Source organism: Moschus berezovskii, chromosome 11 (assembly GCF_049115385.1).
Source record: "Moschus berezovskii isolate FMDL1 chromosome 11, NW_MosBer_1.0, whole genome shotgun sequence".
Classification (NCBI taxonomy): domain Eukaryota; kingdom Metazoa; phylum Chordata; class Mammalia; order Artiodactyla; family Moschidae; genus Moschus; species Moschus berezovskii.
In genome coordinates, this window is record NC_142470.1 from 85,866,578 (window position 1) to 85,886,188 (window position 19,611).

Below are 19,611 nucleotides of genomic sequence, written 5' to 3' on the forward strand. Positions count from 1 at the left end.
ATCTGTGGGAAAAAGAACTTGACCAAAGTCACCTATAACACCCACCACCAACCCTCGAGTCCTGTTACCTAGGGATCCTCTTGTTCTGACTACACATACTGGGACTTGAGAGAACAAAGCTCTGTCCTGGTCTCGGGGTTTCCACCAAGGCTTGATTCCAGAGTACACGGCTGAAGCTTCCAGCACTCCACAGACCTCTGTAAGGGGCTAATCGTTCATTGTCTTTTTCTTCTTCCTCCTCAGACACATTCGCAAGCAAAGTGGCAGCCACCCAGGACCAGTATGCGGATGCATCCATAGGTAACGTCACAGGCAGCAACGCGGTGAACGTCTTCCTGGGCATCGGTGTGGCCTGGTCCATCGCTGCCATCTACCACGCGGCCAACGGGGAACAGTTCAAAGTGTCCCCTGGCACGCTAGCTTTTTCTGTCACTCTCTTCACCATTTTTGCTTTCATCAATGTGGGGGTGCTGCTGTATCGGCGGAGGCCAGAAATTGGAGGTGAGCTGGGTGGGCCCCGGACTGCCAAGCTCCTCACATCCTGCCTCTTTGTGCTCCTGTGGCTCTTGTACATTTTCTTCTCCTCCCTGGAAGCCTACTGCCACATAAAAGGCTTCTAAAGGAACAATCAGATGTAGTAAATTTATATATATATATACATATATATATATACATAAAAATTATGTATAATGAACAGAGGAAACTGGCATTTATCATGTCCACCCACCTGCTGATGGAATCCAGCTTCAAGAGCAGACTCTGTACTAGGGCCGGAGTGAGAAAGCATCACCTCCCGTTCCCAGGGGCATCGTCTTGTTGAACCAGGCATGGAGGCAGGGCCATCTTTGCAGCTCAGCCCAGAAGGGCTGTGTTCTCCCCGGGTTCATAAATCCTTAAGTCTTTGATTTGTTTTCTGTTTTTGCTTGTTTTGGGTCGGGGTTGGGAGGTGGTTGATGTTAGGGTTTGGTTTTGGTTTTGCAGGGGGCGGATCGGGGTTTGTGCTTCTCTTGTGGGAGGTGATGTCCAATCTCAATGGTAAAAATGGAAATCAGGAAGATGACTCTCCCTTTGCCCAAAAACTTTAAAATTTTGGAGTAAGAAAGGAAATGGGCATGGAAGAAGAAAGAAGCATGTCTTCACCATATTACTAAATTTCATGCTTACTCTGGAGTGGCAGCAGAGGTGAAGCTCCCTCCAAGAAGAAATGCAGGAGCTGGAATGGAGCCAAGAAGAGTCGTGGTTCTAAATACAGTCTGATATTTAAAGATACTAGGCCTGGCACCCTTGTTCAACAGGTACAAAAACAACATGCCTAGATTCCCAGGAACATACAAAGTCCTTTCTTATCTCTTTAGCACTGGACTATGATTAGCAAGGCCCTGACTCTGATGTTCCACACCCGCTGATTCCCCAGCCCTCCCATCCCAAACCCCGTCTCCTGCCCTTTACCCCTCATACAAACAGGAAGAATAATTCCATTCAAAAAGCGCCTCATCCTTTTCCATTTGCATCAGTCTGTGTCCCACGTTGCTACTGCCTGGGATTGTCCATCAGTTCTGTTTTTCCAAGGCATCTGTGGCCTGCACACTCCTGTTCCAGTCATGACGGAACATGTGCTCCTCTTTCATGTGCCTGTTTGGGAATGTTGTTGTGAAACCTGTTACCAGTGCATGGATGAAAAACAAATACAACAAAACAAAGCGTATCTGTATATAGTAGAGTATAGCATATACCGTTCTCCCATTTGGCAACACTGATTGGACATTGAAGACATAAGTGAGTTTTCTTTTCACCTGAGTTGTAACTTTTGTGTTGTTATTGAGTTTGATTAGGGGTAAAAGGAGAAAATGGCTTACTGTTCATGGATCTGCACGTTCATTTCTAAGAAACAATAACTGTTTCGTGGGAGTTGAAGCTATTGAGAGGACAGCGGGCAGGCGACAAAGTATCTTCAAGGAAAATTAGCCATGCGGTGCATACCAAAGCCTTGAAAACTCACCTTTTGGTTCAGGGCTATGTAGAGAAGGGGATACGTTAGATGTGCCTGGGCTCTGAAAGCCTCCGTTCCTGGAACACCCCTGCCCCCAAAGTATTTATTTCACATCTGCTCTGTCTGGCACAGATGGTAGATAGTGCTGGTTTGTTCATTTTATTTTTTTATGTAAAAGGCTATTCAGAGCCCCATTTTTTTCACCGTCCAGACCCCTCTGATAGTATCTGCAGTTCCTGAGGAGAAAAGAAGCCACGGATAGCAACAGGCCTTTCAAAGTGTGTCTTCTCTACGTAGGGCCAAGGAGGAAGTGATTAAATGAGATGATTAGTGCCTCTCATAGGACTGCTCTGGGAGGTTTTTAACCCTGGAAATGGAATGGCTCTATTTCACAATATCAAAGAGTATGATAAACCCAACATTCCAAAGCTGTGAGTCCACAAATGAGGAAAAATGGAATGACTTAGGTTCCCTCTCAGACATTTCTCTATCCATAAAGAATCCCAGGCCAGAGACACCCCTAAGCCCTCTGTGTTGATTCAAAGATACTTAACTGATAATAATTTTCATTTCTTATTTTCTCTTCTTCCACCTAGTAATCACAATCATTCATCATTTAATAAACACTGGGTGACTGAACAAATAAGTAAATGCTGAGTACCCACTCAATCTGCCCAGTACTGTGCTAGCACTTGGGGACTAAACATGGACCAGACAGCCCAAATCCCTATCCTGAGGGGGTTCACAGTTAATCCCTGAGTACCAGTTAACACAGCCACATGGAAACAATTTGATCTTATAAGAAAAACACAATTGCTGAAATTCTCTTGCCTAGATGTCTAAGATTTTCTTGTACTGAGAGCGTTATAAGGCATAGGGTAGGAGCAGCAGTCTGTGTATCCTGAGCCAGTCTTGCAGATCTGTACATCTTTCCATTTTAAACCAAGTAAGGCAATCCTGCTGATGACCCAGTTGTCTGAGAAATCCCAATTAATCCCAATTTTTATCTTCAGCTGATCTTTGTTGGACAGCAGTACTTTTCCATGCCCACTGCAGCTATAATTTCTCACATCTCCTGGAGCCTCAGCCCTGACCTGTCATGGCCTAACACACTGGTGGCATAATCCTAACCCATTTTTTTCTGAAGATTTATTTAATGAAAAGCTAGCCTAGAAACACCAAGTAAATAGTCAAGGGATATGAGTTGTTTAAACATCAGAAAGACTTTGCACTCCTTTCTAGCTATATTTGGAATGTTAATAATCCCATAGCAAATTTTCACAGAGGATGTTAAGAAATCTTTACTGTTGGTCAATTTCAATTTCAAAGCTTTTTGGTTTGTTTGCTTTTTAAATTTTCATATTATAGGGAAACTATGATTCTGGTTGTTCAGGGTTGTTTTAGTAATTATAGTCGTGTAAAATTATTTCATTTTGTTTATTTTGTGTGTATTGTGCACAGCTTAGGGGGGGAGGTGCACTAATTGTGCTGTTCCTTATAAATGGTACACATTACTGACACAGACAAATAAAGTTTCTAATGGTTTCTGATTTAATCACTAGTGACCCAGCATATTCTGTATGGAATGTTTTCTCTCTTCTCATTATCATCTACTTCATCTTTTGTTTTCATGTTTTGAAGAAATAAAGACCCAAAAGGTATTATTGTGCCATTGGTATCCTCATCCAAAAGAAAGAAAATAGATGCCCAGTAATCACCTTACAAATGTCAACCCTTGGTCACTGTCTGCTTTTAATGTCCCAAGGGAGCACAGTGTCTGACTGTGGAGATAAATGATACCTTATTCATCTAATTGTCTTTAAAATTTTCTTTAGAATTCCTCGTTATATTCATATATGGTCATGCATGAAACACTTTCCTATGTGAAGGTAATTTTCTTGGATCAACAATTAGTATGTATCCTGGGACCCAATCTTTGGTTTAACACAAAATAAGCAGCCAACATTTACTACTATAACAGGAAAAGGGATAATTCAACAACCAGACTAGCCTTGACTATTGAGCAACTATTCAGCAAAATGCTGTGGCCCAATGATTCTAATCTCTTATAAGCTAATTCTGTTCTTTCAAAGGTTCCAGTTCAAGCCTTCTGCCAGTGGAAATTTCACAGAATTTTGCTTTTACCGTTCATGGCATAAGCACACTAAGTTTTTCCTTCTTATAATTTTTTCTTGAAAAGCGTACTGTCTGTCTTCAGTTCTGAGGCTATTCTGATAGGTGACTGTCATTCTATTAGATTTCCTAATGTATACCTTCCCTCCAGTGGTCTCACTATTAATAAAAAGATCACTATACACATAGTTTTATCCACAGGGGGCTTGATTCATTGTTGATCCCACAGCCCTGCTCCTAACCTGTCAAAGTGAGATTCACCAGTTTGTGCTGCATACATCTGAGAATGTTGTGGAAGCAATCAGAAAAATAACAAATATCCTCTAATAGATGACAAAGTCCTATTTGGTGACAAAACTTCACTTTCTCAAGAATGTAAATCAGCTCCTTTAAGATTTCCTTCAGTGTTTCCTGACCCAAGAAATGAAATCTCTCCTGATTATGGTTTTCTCTGTCTGATAGTGGGCAGTTATATCCAGAGCAAGTCTTGGGTATAGTTTGACAACTTCAAACTATTATATTATATTATTTGGTCATTTAATAATCAACCATGTACAACACTGGATCTTACCGTAATCTCCACATGGCACCTGGCTTTTGTTGTAGTCATCATTTCACTTGGCCAAGAGTAGTAAAATAGAGCATTTCAACTGATAAACAAGAGAGATGAGACATACAAAATCATATTTATCTTACAGAGAAAGAAAGGTGCTGTTATGAGTGTATTCATTAGCTTTCTTTCAGTTCTACTTACAGGTTTTAGTAGTGGGTTGCATTTCAGTTCTTTTCGGCCATTATATTCCTATCACTTCTAATCATATTCATTGTCTTCCATCAATGTGTGTCAAGTGTCAGTTGGTCCTGTTGGTACTCCACCTGCAAAGATAGCATAGGAAGGGGAAACAATTGTAAGAGGTATTTTTTAGAACTTAATTGGGCACAGTTAATCATCTCCCCAAAGAGAGAATGTCTTACCTATAGAAGGAACAACCACTAAATGGTGGGACTCCCAAAGGAGAGAGTGCTTCAGCTTTCCAGCCAACAAGAAACGGGTGAGTATGAAGCTGTCTGTGACTTTTTTCTACCTGTCAAGGTATCTGAGAACATGCATTCAGAGGCTCTTCCAATTTCAGTTTTGTCAAAGGTCCTCTTATTGAATCTCCTATGGAACTTTTCAGTCCATGATCATAGTATAAATTATTTTAATTGATTGACTTGTAGAACAGAACATTATAACTTTTAAAAAGCAACATAACTTTGTAGTTAGAATTATGACCCATGTCTTTACAGGAAGAATTACTTGCCCAGGATTGCCTGGTAATCAATGTAGTGTTTTATAGATGCTTGACCTGCTCATGTTCTTTAGAATCATGCATCCCTAACCTTTTCCAAAGAAACAGAGAGGTGTCCCCTTGGGAATATGAAGCTTTAACCTTTCTTTTCCTAATTCCCAACCTTCGTAGCTCTTCCCTGGCTACTCCCATTATATCCGTTTCCCTTAGTAGTGTTCCCTATTACCTTTCAGCAATGTGGAAAAGGGCTCATGCCAAAAATTCTCTGGGCATGTTTTTCTGAAAGTGAATTTGTCATCAGAAAATCAGATATTAATATAATGATTTTTCACCTAGAAAATAGTCATCGGATCTTAGTGTGGTATCTCTATAACTGTTTAGGACAGGATTAGACCCTGAAGCTACACACAGCAGCTGTTCATTTTGTTCCTCTCTGGATCACATTCTTCATGTTTTAGTGCCCATCCACCTAGCCTTCTATTCTATTGATATATGTCGGTATGGATCGAGGATAAAGACCCTCACATACATCTCCAAACATCAAGTATGTAAATACAGAAAAACAGCATATGTAGCTTCCATGCCTCCAATAAATATGAGTGGATCAGTATTTCTCTGTAGTTATTATATTCATGATATGCAAATAGTAGGGAAATCCACATTAGTAACCAAACACACCAAGAGTAATTGACTAATTTCAATGTTACTGAGTCAATTTTGACAGTTAATGCAGAGCCCAGCACTCCCAATTTGTTGATTGCAAAGACAGATCTACCTAGCCAAATCCAAGAGTATAGAAGGGAATTAATTTACTAAAATGATTATATAGCCCTCTGTACTGGAAATTGCTTATTTGCCTATAAAGACCTGGCCCAGATATTTTCAAAGACATTCCCCCTACATTCCCAAGTTGAAATATGCATGTGTATGAATGTTCAGTCGTGTCCAAGTCTTTGTGACCCGACATACTGGAGCCCATGAGGCGCCTCTGTCCATGACATTTTCCATGTTGAAATAAACCACATTTAATTTATGGAATTTGTTATTAGATCTCTTAAAGTCACAGAGTAGAGCAATAAATAAATTCTCCAAGGAGATCTTTCCTAAAAATATCCTAGATTTGCAGTGAACCATCCTCCTATATGAAAATCTCATTTCTTCCAAGTAGAAGGAACAGCTTCCCTTAGATAACAAAATACATAACCACGTTTCACCTAAAAATAGACAATTATATAAATATTTAAGATAAAGCTGATATGGCCCATGTGTCTACTGAGAAAAATAGTTCTCTACCTTCTTATACTCAACACTAAAATTTGTAAAATATTCCAAGGAAGATATCTTAGAAGATATTCCATTCTCATGATGCCCATATAATTGAAGAATATGGTTAAAATAATTATGTGGGTGAGAATTATCTAAGTGCTTGACAAGAACATATTTTAAAAATAATAGAATTAACCGAAAGAAAATGTGTTAAGATCTCATCCCAGGCTACCCTCATCTAAGATGTTTGAAAGTTGTTATCCTTCACAGGTGGCTCAGCAGTAAAGAACTTGCCTGCCAATGCAGGAGGCATAAGAGATGTGAGTTCAATCCTTGTGTCAGGAAAATCTCCTGGAGGAGGGCATGGCAACCCACTCCAGTATTCTTGCCTGGAAATCCCACGGACAGAGGAGCCTGGTGGGCTACAATCCATGGGGTCACACGGGGTTGGACACAAAGGGTCGGACACGACTGAGTTGACTTGGTGTCACGCATGGTTTCTACTACAACTATCCTTGTGGAAGATGAATTCCCAGTTTTCAGAAACAATAGTACAAGTAACACTCTCATTCTCGGTTTTCATATGATAATCAAAGCTGAGAATGCATAACTTTTGGCTTTGGCAACCCCCCAAAAAAGTATGCTTTTGGTACACTTTTCTGTATTGCTGAGTTAGTTTGTGTAATGCACTGGACTTACACAGCTGTCTCATAAAATTGCCTTCAATAATTTCCGTCCTTCTTTTTCTAAAGTAATGAGCAACATTACAGTCATGTCCGACTATTTGCAACCCCTTGGAATAGTCCATAGAATTCTCCAGGCCAGAATACTGGAGTGGGTAAGCCGTTCCCTTCTCCAGGGGATCTTCCCAACCCAGGGATCAAACCAGGGCTCCCTCATTGCAGACAGATTGTTTACAGCTGAGTCACCAGGAAACCCCAAGAATACTGGAGTGGGTAGCCTACCTATCCCTTCTCCAGCAAATCTTCCCAACCCAGGAATTGAACCAGTGTCTCTTGCATTGCAGGCGGATTCTTTACCAGCGGAGCTACCAGCGAAGTCCTGGCAACCCCCCAAAAAGTATGCTTTTGGCACACTTTTCTGTATTGCTGAGTTATTTTGTGTAATGCACTGGACTTACACAGGTGTTAATAAAAATGCTTCCACTAATTTCCTTCCTCTTTTTTCTAAAGCCATGACGTTTCTAAATTTCACAACATAACAACCTGATAATTTCATTTATAAAAAGCTGATTCCATTTTTATGTTATTTACATTTCAGAATTAATTTGAATATTTAAAATAATCAACACATCAGAAGGGATATTGAACTTAACTCTAACCCATACAAACAGTAAAGCTCAAATAGACCTCTCAGTATTTATAAGGCTTCTGAAACACTGACCTTTTATGCACAGCAAATTAAGTGCTGTTTTCAATCTTCTTTTTACTAAAAGTTGTCATTTCAACCTGTGTAAAAACAAACCAAAAAAAATTTTTTTGAAATGCTAGTTTGAAGATTATTTCTATGAGAATCAGATATAGTTTCAGCAGTTAATCTCCTCTATCCCATCTCTTCCCAGAGCATAGAGACACATAAATACAAAATGGATGATATAAATCAAAGAACTCAGATTGTATTTTCAGATGTCTAGATTTGCCCTAAAAGTCCATGTCAGGTTGACATTCCTTTTTTATCAGATCTTTTATAAACAGGAAAAGGGGGCAGAGATGGGAAAGGATGCATATTCCTGATTTCCTTTTCCTTTTTTGCTAAGGATGTAAATTTAAAGTCATTTGAAAACTGCTTATAACACTATTAATTATATCTTTCCTTCTAAATACATAAGTAGATTTTTAAAAGAAAGAAATTCATTTTTCCTTCCTTATTTGGCAAGCATTTCTGATAGAAACTTTTTTGATCAATTAGGGCCACTTTCTTACTTTTCCAATTACACTGTCTTTTGGGAGGTTTTGAATACAGCTCTTGAAAAAAACATCCTCTTGTAGGTCAAATCCTGGGGGATTAGAAGGATGTGATTTTATATTTTTCTGGAAACATAGAACTGGGCACACAGGTCCCCATACATTGGTTGATATTTTCTAGAAATGTGTTTTGGCACGTAGGTGTAAAAGGAATGGGACTCCCACCTAGTTTTGCCCAAATACTTAATCATCCCCTGCCATATAGATTCTCCACTAACTGTTCAGTTCAGTTCAGTTCAGTCGCTCAGTCGTGTCCGACTCTCCGCGACCCCATGAATCACAGCACGCCAGGCCTCCCTGTCCATCACCAACTCCCGGAGTACACTCAAACCCATGTCCACAGAGTCGGTGATGCCATCCAGCCATCTCATTCTCGGTCGTCCCCTTCTCCTCCCACCCCCAACCTTTCCCAGCATCAGAGTCGTTTCCAGTGAGTCAACCCGTCGCATGAGGTGGCCAAAGTATTCCACTAACTGTAGCTTAGCTTAAATGTTCTCAACTAAATCAACCCTCAACTCTCATATACACTAATTGTCTTACCCCTAGCATTTGCTGCTAACATCTTCAGTTCAGTTCAGTTCAGTCACTCACCCCTGCAACCAGTTGGTACATGAGATTTCTCCAGGGGGAAGGATAAGGGGTGGGTGCAGAGTGGCATGATGTCAATGCCAAGTCATTGGAGCCTATGTAACAAACTGTTTCATTATGTCTTAGAATCTGTTTGGGACACTTACTATTAGAAATACTGAGATGACTTTATTGATATTTCATCAACAACTTTTGTGGTGTTGATCTAAGCAAAGGATGGCATCATGCAAAAAAAGTTATTTTTGCTTGCAAAAAGGCATCATGTAAAGTTCTTTTATTGTTACAGTTTGCAAGAAAATGTCTTTGATATTTCAGTCTAAAACTTTAAGCACAAGTTTTTGCTGCCATTAGTAACCCAATAGGAAATTTGATACCCTGAATCTTGGTAAGTGTATGCATGAGGCTTAAAATATCCTTGATATTTTCAGATTGTTCTCACAAACTGCATAGATTTACTTTTTTTTCTTAAATACATGACTTTCTTTCTCATCAAACGGATTGGGAATTTTCCCAATAAGCACCCAAAGAAACTGTGAGCATTAGACTGCATCAGTGGCTCTGTTTCAGTATCCCCTTTTCCCGCTTCTGACTCTTAATCCCTGTGTACATCTTTCAGAAACAACTGCAGATAGTGAGAGAAAGTTTAAAAAAAAAAAAGTCCTCCCTTTCAAAATGGACTAAACTTACTTATCTTTAAAAATGTGCCTGTTTCAAATTTTTAACATTAGACACAAAACCAAGAGAGATGCTTTTAAATCTCAGATATGAAGCAAAGATTGCACTTATGCAAAGCTATCAGGAAATCTGTGTTAATCACTGAGACATGGAGGTTACTAACATTACTATCATCAGTACCCAACCACTGCCCTCCCCATCCTGTTCATACATCATCCAGAGGCAAACAAGATGTAGAGACAGGAAATAAAGATCACTATAATATAATCGCAGTACCATTCAGTTGCTAGACGGCGTCAGGAAGTGGGCAAAAGAGATGGAATCAATTCTAGTCCTTGAACCAGATCACCACCTTGCTCACCCCTGTGATGGATATGGTCTGTGAATATTAGGACTGTGCCAGAAGCATATTTTTCACTTGAGATGAATAATTCTTGCAGAGAGTCCTTTCTGCTCTGAGCCAGGATACTGTGTTTGACTCAAACCTTTCCAAACAGAATCATGCTGCTCCATCACATACTTGTTGCCTGCTTGGAGAGTGAATCCCTCTTTCCAAACTGGTTGCCATGGAACCAGTTTCAGCAACACTAAGTATTGGACCTAGTGATGAGGAGCCTAAACTTTCATTTTCTTTCCTTTCCAGCTAATGCACTGACACTCCAACTCAAAAAATCATGTTGTTGGTAAAATGAAAATAATAATTGCTTTGTCATTGTTTAGAATTAATTCATATATTTTCCGAACTTGAAGCTTCCACTTACTAAAATGAGATCCGTGGGTTTACCCAAAGACTAGGTTTGTCTTGTAAAGATTCCAGAATTGGTTTGGGTCCCTTTAAAGCAACAGACAAGATAATAACATTTGGAAACAATAAAGGTTCAGCACAGACTGCTGGGTTAACGGAGGGCTGGGCTTCTGAAAGGCTTCTCAGTGTTTTGCTCTTAATCTGTCATGGTTCCCAGTGGAATATTTCCCATACTCAGTGGGAGGATATTGACACAGCTCCAGAATCTGCCTTTTATTTCCTAATTCTCCCTGGAGAAACAGACCTTCCAGAGCTTGTAATATAAAAGGAAAAAAAGGGGGGGATGGTAATGACAGGTGCCTCATTGGTTGATCCAGAAGTTTTGTACAAAAACACAGACCATCATTATCTCCATATTAAGACTACTTACTAAATGGCTTTTGTTAGTGACTGCAACCCACCCAGAAAACAAGATTTGAGGAAATACTTCCAATCCTTTATCAAAAGTCAAAAATAACTTTGTTGAAAGTATCTTAAATGTCACTTTATCTTCCTGCCTAGAACTCATACATCAATAAGGATTGAAAAATGCAGAGAGTATTTGGACAGTACTAGTGAATTAAAATTTTATCTGGATGCTGGAGCTTGATAAGAAACTTGATAAAAATCAACTGACAAATTACATGAAGAAAAAGAATCAGAAGTTAAACCAAAGATGGTCACAATTTAGCAAGTCAGTCCTCCAAGATCTTTGACTTACTTTATATTCAGTTAAAACTTAAAAAATAATTTATATAGCCAAAGCAGTGGAACAATTTTTAAATCAAATATCAGAGGCAATTCCATTTTTTTCAATCATACAATTCCATAGACTTCAAGCATTTATTTTGTGCAGAGTATTATACTAGGTAATCTAAGATGGCATCAAGAATTTAAGACAATTCCAGGAAAATTAGCACTAGCCCTGAATTTAGTCAGGAAGAGTCCAGTTATGGCACTCTAATTAGTCTTCCATTTTGGTCTAGGGACATTTTATCAATTTGAAACTGCTAAATGGAACTATTCTGAAGTCTGTCAAGGAACTTTCCTTTAATAGAAATAGAACTGCTAATTTTCTTAACTCCACATTCTGTCTTTTACCAACAAGATAAATGGATTCAGACTCAGCATCTTCAGAGTGTACAATGAACCAAAACCTGTGTGAGAATGACATACAGTCTTTTGTTTCAACATTTCAAGTTGGGATAAACTTGTTCCAAAAATGATTTGCCTCCCCGTTACTGAAGATTTTTTCTATTGGGTGTTGATGTTGGTTCATCACTGAATTTTCTTAACTCTGCCCATTGCTCTTTTGACTTTGAGGTGTCTGACTGTATTTGGAGTTACAACCTCAGCTGTCACATTTTAACAGCCAACAGGAGAAGACCTCAGTCCCCATGTCTGAGTACACAATGTTCTCTTTATTCCAACACCAAATAATCACCAAAGAAGTGACCCCAAAGGCTTTCAGCTTTTGAAAATTAGAATTTAATTGTTTCAGAGGATTATGAATCTCAGGCTCTTTGGGGACTTAAATTTCCTCATCATTAAATGGAAGGGCTTCACTTTTAACTTGGCTTTCCAAAACACATCAAGCACTGGCGTGATCCTGGTATCAATCCAAGGATTATGGGTCGAAGGTGCTTTATGTTGGGAACCATTTGGTCCTCATCACACATCCCACAATACTTGATTATCAATGTGAGTATCAAGCCAATAAAGTTACATTAAGTCTGACGGGAATTTAGATTTATTTTGAAACAATTCTTTATGCACTGCGGGAATTTAGATTTATTTTGAAACAGTTCTTTACACACTGCTGAAAAAATTTCCTTCCCTAAGGGGAGTGAAAAGTTTCTGCCTTTGTACGATGCCCAACAACAGAAAATTTAACCAGATGGGAATGCCTTCCTCATCACTGACCTTCCTAAGGCTGAATCTGCTAGTCTTCTAAATGTAATTTCTGAGTTCACACAGTTTCCCACAATAATTCCACTTTTTTCTTTTTTTTGTCCTTAATGACAATCTGTTAGGGGAAAGAGACTGCCGGTAGTGACTTTATACCAAAGTGTGTGAATGCAAACAGGATGTACACTGACCAGGAGAAAGATTATTAAAAGATACAAGTATTCTAAAGGAAGATGAGAAAAGAATTGCTTTTGCTGCAAATTCAGCTGTCTTTTAAAGACTCCCTTGTTGTGGAGAAAATGACTCCTCAAAAAGATTTTACAGAAAATACTTAAATCCCATCCCTAGCAATCATCTGATTTGCCACAGCCCAAATGTCTCATTAGCAATCTGGTATTGCACACGGTTAGAGAAAATATAGCAAGAGGATGTAGACATTGCCATGGGGAAAAGAAAAAGAAAAAGCAATCATGACAAACTCTGCTTATGTAAACAACATTTTAGTGCAATATATGTAAGCCTTCTCTTGAAGGAATACTAGTTAGAATGTCATCAGAAATGGCAAAACCATTTCAACATCATAGCAGTAATTTATTCCAGTTTTATTAGCACTGAGGCATAAAGCCAAATTTGTCAGGAGATGTAAACAAAAACTCCTGGCGTTAGAACAGATAAAGTGATCTTATGAGCCTAGTTATTGAGAGAGAAAATTAAAAGATAGTATTTTTGTCCTAACTAAGGTCTTCCCTGTTACCTCAGACAGTAAAGAATCTGCCAGCAATGCAGGAGACCTGGGTTTAATCCCTGGGTTGGAAAAATCCCCTGGAGAAGGGAATGGCAACCCACTCCAGTATTCTTGCCTGACAAATCCCATGGACAGAAGAGCCTGGGGTTACAAAGAGTTGGACACAACTGAGTGACTAACACACACACAGTTATGTCTGACTTCTACCTAGGGAAAAAATTACTTTTCCTTCTCTCATTACATGTCTTTATATGAAGCTGCTATTCAGTTGCAGTAGCCATCATATTTTTATATTTCTTTAAGTCTCCCGTGTTGAATTTGACCGCTATTTCACATTTGATTAGGAAATCCTAAATTGGAAAGGTAAATATTTGTGTCTTTTAAATAACAAATCTGCACCATAAGCATTTTCTAGATATGACTGCCTTAAGCCATCCTGGTAGCTTGGTCAGTTAGCAGTAGGTGCTTGGTAAGGCGGAGAAACCATAAATAGATGGAAGCTGCCTTCTACATAGGAAACGACCTCTTCACACAAACTCATGTCTGTTTTTCCTTAACCCCTTGTTCCAGTCTAGCCTCTTGATTCACCCAGGCCCACATGTCAGTCAAAAGAATCGCCATCACTGATTACATTTGTTGACAGCTTGTCGAACAGAATTCTGCATCAACGATACTTCATGGAGTGGCCTTAGGAGTACTTGCTTCTGCTTCACTCTTTTACATAGGTCCCTGCATTTGATAGGCATATTACTAGAAAAAAGTCAACAAAGCTTTCTTTGTGTTCAGTGAAGGAACTGTGAACAGATTTAGCTGTTATCATGTTAACCCTCCTGAGGTCTCAGGAAGAACATCACCTGTGTGGCAAGAGAGAATTTTAATACTATTACTAAAATAATACTCCCTGAAGAAAGGTTGTAGAGTTTTCTGCATTTGCCTCTTGGGACTCAAATTTAATGAGGTATAAAAAGCCTTTATCCTTCAGAGGAAGGTCATAGGTTAGGGCAGGAGTTTGAGTCATATTTTACTTATGGGTTTGCTCTATATGCTAATATAGGACTTAAACATCTGAACCTCTCATTTCTCAAGAAGTAAACTAGTACCAGTTGAATTCATCCTTTGCCTACATAATAAGGATGCCTCGGGAAAAAATCCAACTGACCATCCCATTCCAGATGGAACTGGGAGCTCGATTAAGGTGGTTTGAATAATTAAAGTGTGTTTTAGAATAAGCTACTACAGTGGCTCTTAACATTTGGTCCATGACAAGGCAGCGTCTGTAGCAACTTTGAAATCTGTTACGTATGTAAATTCCCTGGTCCCACCTGAGAGCCCAACCCAGACCTATAAATCAGAAAACCTGGGAATGGGCCCAGCAATGTGACTTCTAACAAGCCCTTGGGATGATTCTGATGTATGTTCAAGTTTGAGAACTACAATCTGTGTTCTGAGTGGTCAAGAAAAGTTCATGTCATCCTCTGTTTAACTCTGCTTCCTCACAGGAAAAAGCTTAAAAACTTAAATGATAGAGTCCATCTAGGCCCAGTACATTCTGATATATTTACAGGAATGTCCACCATTCGTATATAAAATATTCAGTATAACCTGAAGGAAAATTAATCCTTACACATATTCTTTACTAGTGTAACTGAACTTCAGAAAGATTTCTCATTAGCTTTTCTTAGCTTTTCTAGTTCTTTTTAAAAAACCAACAGCTAATCTGCTTTGCCTGACTAACCAGTGTCCAGAGAATGACCGTGGACACCTTTCTCTTAATTGATCAGCTCTGGTCCATTTGCCTTAATGCTAAACCATTGTCTAACAGAACTGAGTTATATTTAATGATATAGTCTATTGGTTTGAAGAGTGGGCATGGACTGAGCTAAAATGACTATGGTTCTAAGTGAATTTTGGTTTTCAAAGATAGTTTCAAAGGTTCACATAGCTCATAAAACCTGGAAACCACAATGTAGACAACAATCCCAAGACCCCCGGGAGCTTCTTTTCTAGGCTCATTTGAATTGGTGCAGAACCAGAGTGAAAAGCCAGCAAGTTGATTTGGCTTATTAAAATGGCTTAGGAAAGGGAGTTTAAGATGGTGGGTTATGTTGTGTGTACATATGTGTGTATGCTTCCTTAACTCAAACCTGAAAGTATCACATTGACAGCTACTGAAAACATCCATATGTATATATTTTTGACCTGCTTCTTTTGATGCAGAAAAGTAAACTGAAAGTACCCGAAAGGAAACCTAAACTGGAACCTCAACAATGATGTTCTGAAGAAAATGCTAAACTATGTTCCCAGGTCTTCCTTCAAAGAACCAAACTTGTCAGGTATCTTAGAATGATTTTTTGCTCTTTTTCAGGAATTACTGAATTGAGTTATCATAATGCTCTACCTGCTTCTCTAGAAATCTGATTGCTGGTCAAAGTTTGAACATTTGGGTATCCTGTTTTCTGTCTCTGACAGCATTTTCTCATCAGTTCTTTCCCCACTGTGACCTGATCACCACACAGTTCCAGCCAAAGCACCATACCCCTTCCTCTGTCTCTACTGTGCTGTCCATCTCCATCTTCATATTTGGCCTTTCACTCAGAGTTAAAACCTCACTGAAAAGACCCTTCTTAGAAGGATCATCAGATGTCAAGGTGCTTGGTAAGGAGACCTGCTCCTTTGCAGAGGGAAGGGCTAAATCAGACTGACTGGGGCCCACTCAGAGCCTTGACCTCCCTCCCAGAACTTTGTTGTCCACCAGCAAAATCACAGTGGTGGCTTGGCTTTATCCACAATCCATGGTTTAAGTTATTGATTCAAGTCTTGAAGTGTTGAATCAAACCTGGATTAAAAATTTCCCTCAGAAAGCTCAAGAGAAAAAGTTCTATGTTCTAAAGCCCCCTAACTTGTGCAGTACATTAAAAGGTCTTGACATTAGAAGGTAACAGAAAATTGTTTTAATCTCCATCAGCTTCTGCCTTTCCATGCCATCCATAGTGATGTTCGTAGGACAGTGGTACAATTCAATACTATTCTAATAAGCCATAAAAATAACTGTTGGCACAACTGTTATTCCAAGGGGGACTTCCCTAGATTTCACATATTAATTTTAGTAGACAGCAGAAAGCTCACACTGAGGATACATTTTGAGCTTCTAGATGAGCGCCAGAAAAGGAACTAGCATCTTGTACCCACCTTATCTACACAAAACACTGCTCTGTGCCACTGGGAGTGTTCCTGGCACAGCAGCCGAGATGGAAGAACTCAGGTAGGAAACAAATTTATAATGTCTCTCTCACCTTTGGTTAGAGTGGTAATTCATTCCCACTGAATAAGCTTGGTGGATACTTTTGATAGTAAACTAAACGCATAGGCAATCCATAAAGAAAAGGGAGGCAGATCACTGTGCCAGAAACCCTCTCATCCTAAAAGGCGATCATAAATCCAACTCACAGGACAGAAAAGGAAAGATCAGCCTGTTCACATCATGTACGCACAGTATAAAGGACCCACCACAAATAGCCTCCAAACACAGGCAGGGGGAGAGTGGAAAGAAGAGAGACAAAGTGGAGAAGGAGTTTGTGTCTCGAAAAATGAAGTAAGCAATCATAATGTCCCTCTAGTTGATTCTGAAAACAATCGCCTGTCTAAAGCTAATTTTTAAACAACTTCACTGAACTTTGAAATTTCCGAGTAGTGGTATGTCAATAATACATTTGACTACTTAACTCTTTCCATTTTTATTCTTCCATGCCAATGAATGTAACCTCTGAGACTTACCATTTTAAGTACACACACACATGCATACCACACACACACACATCAACATTATATATTACTCATTTTGTGGGAAATACAGTGTATTATAATTTAAAAGATTGCAGTGGATTCTTTCAGTGTGTTTCAGTGATATTTTGTTGGAAATAAAGATATTCATACTCTCTCTTTGCTGACCCTATTGTTAAAACTATGATCTTAAGCAGTGCTGTCAGAAATGCCTGTGTAGAATATCTTCTCTAGTATCAGTGAGTCAATACACTTTGAATTTAACTTTCAAAAACAGTATGTGCTAAACTTAAATATTTTTATATCTGTGGTGTTTTCCTATTAACCTATAGTTGTGAACAAGTGAGTTTACAACTGACATCATCAAAAAGGGAAATGGCCTACAAAAATGTTAAAAGTCTAGGTAGTTATTTGTAAAGTCTTCTGCCAAAGACCATTTAATGATCTGTAAAATGTAGATTAACTTCTTTCATTACGAATGTAATTGTAAGAAATGCTCACCCTCTCATCCTCTATCTTTTGAAAATTAATATTTTGTATTTCTAAGGACCAAGGAAAATGTTTTTTAAGCCAATGTAATACACAGACGCCTTGGAAATGAAAGGTACAGTGACTTAGATCAACAGCGTAATGTTAGGTTAGAACTTCAATATCTGATGGTAAATTGATCAGTCTTTCCTATAATTCTTATACTGCACTAAAATACGTTTGGGTAATTCAGCTAAATCTTTTCAAATTAAAGGCACCAACATTAATGGCAGATCTCATCTGAAATGAAAGGTATTAAAGCACTCGCTTTCAAGCACCCTGAATGAATGGAAATTACCATCTACTTTTCCCACCTAACCATCACATGTATGCTAACTCAGAGATCTAACATCCTTGCATAGAAGGCTAACAGACTATGTACATCAAGGATATTAAATTTGTGCAGTTAGTGAGAACTAGCCATTTAAAAATATATTCAAAAGTTTTGTAAATAAAATTTTTGATTCCTATAGTTTTGTTCAAACTACTTTTAAAATTATTAGATGTTATTTGAATTTTAAAAATGATCTGTTATAAGTTAGATGTTGCTTTATTAACTCTGTGATTCAATGTACACTCAGCCATATTCCTATGAGGAAATATCAATCTTACTGAGTTTCTTGGCATAAGCCAGATCTTCATAGATTCTTTAAGGACTCTAAATATGAGACAAAAAAAAAAAAAGGAAAACAAAAAAACACACCAAAATTAAATGCTAGTGAAGAAATTAGAAACCTATTGTATAAAATGTATTTTTAAAATCTTAGGATATATGTGATTTACACTGCCTGTTAATCTGGTCTGTTTGTGAAATAACCACAATATTTGTTAAGACCTTGAAACACCAAATATTTGTGATGTCTGTATAGCACCATTGATATAATATGTGATTTCAAATGGCAAGCATCTTTGTTGTAATTATGTGAGCCCACAGAAGAAAGTCCTGCTGTTAATGTACAACCGGCTCTCAGAATTCAAATTTCCTGCAGCTTCTGTATCACCAATAAATGAGAATCAATTGTGAAAACAATTTTTAAAGAATTGAGTTTATGCTCACTGTGCATTTTCCTAATGAATTAATTAGGAGAGTTTTCAACAGAATGCTCTCTTTCAGTCAGTTAAATACAACTGCTGATTCCAACCATACCATCATTTTAATGGTTTCTGTATTCTTGATATAACTACCCCAAACTGGAAGCTTGTTGCAAGGTGTGTCCTAACAAATGTACAATAAATGACTTTTCCTGCATGCTGCCTGAGATATACTGTATTTTGAAATGTCTTACCCAACAAATTATATATTTCATAACCCCAAATTGAACTGTCAATATTTCTTATGTGTATAACTGATGGCATATTAATACCAAAATCAGAAGCACTGTCTGTCATACATGTATGTTATATGTGACATTTAACTTGTTAAACTGTAATCCGTGAAGTGTTCATTGCCTGAATGAGTCAATTCTGTACAAACCATTGTCTTAACTGTTTTCCTAATCTTACCGTATTTCCTAACACTTAAATATAAATGTTTGTAAATTAGTCATTCATTTTTATTGATTTTTTTAATGTATCTTCAGTGTGACTCCACTAACTAACTCCAACAAAGGAGAATCAAAATGTTTCCCTGTCATAGTTAATTCCAGGCTCAAGAACATTATCAGTTCAGTTCAGTCGCTCAGTCGTGTCTGACTCTTTGCGACCCCATGAATCACAGCACGCCAGGCCTCCCTGTCCATCACCAACTCCTGGAGTTCACTCAAACTCATATCCATCGAGTCGGTGATGCCATCCAGCCATCTCATTCTCTGTCATCCCCTTCTCCTTCTGTCCCCAATCCCTCCCAGCATCAGAGTCTTTTCCAGTGAGTCAACTCTTCGCATGAGGTGGCCAAAGTGCTGGAGTTTCAGCTTTAGCATCAGTCCTTCCAGTGAACA

General features: G+C 38.5%; 1 protein-coding gene across 5 annotated transcripts in view; it reads left to right on the plus strand.

Annotated features, from left to right (window-relative positions):
- SLC8A1 (solute carrier family 8 member A1) overlaps window positions 1–19,216 on the plus strand; it is a 477,484-nt gene extending 458,268 nt beyond the window's left edge. For 4 of the 5 annotated variants that reach the window (XM_055399277.2, XM_055399275.2, XM_055399276.2 and 1 more), the window contains one exon: window positions 244–19,216. In XM_055399277.2, coding sequence (XP_055255252.1) covers window positions 244–620 — 377 coding nt within the window. In that variant the 3' untranslated portion in view covers window positions 621–19,216. The remainder of the gene's footprint in view (window positions 1–243) is intronic. The other variant, XM_088841524.1, reaches the window with a different exon arrangement.
- Window positions 19,217–19,611: the final 395 nt, after the last annotated feature.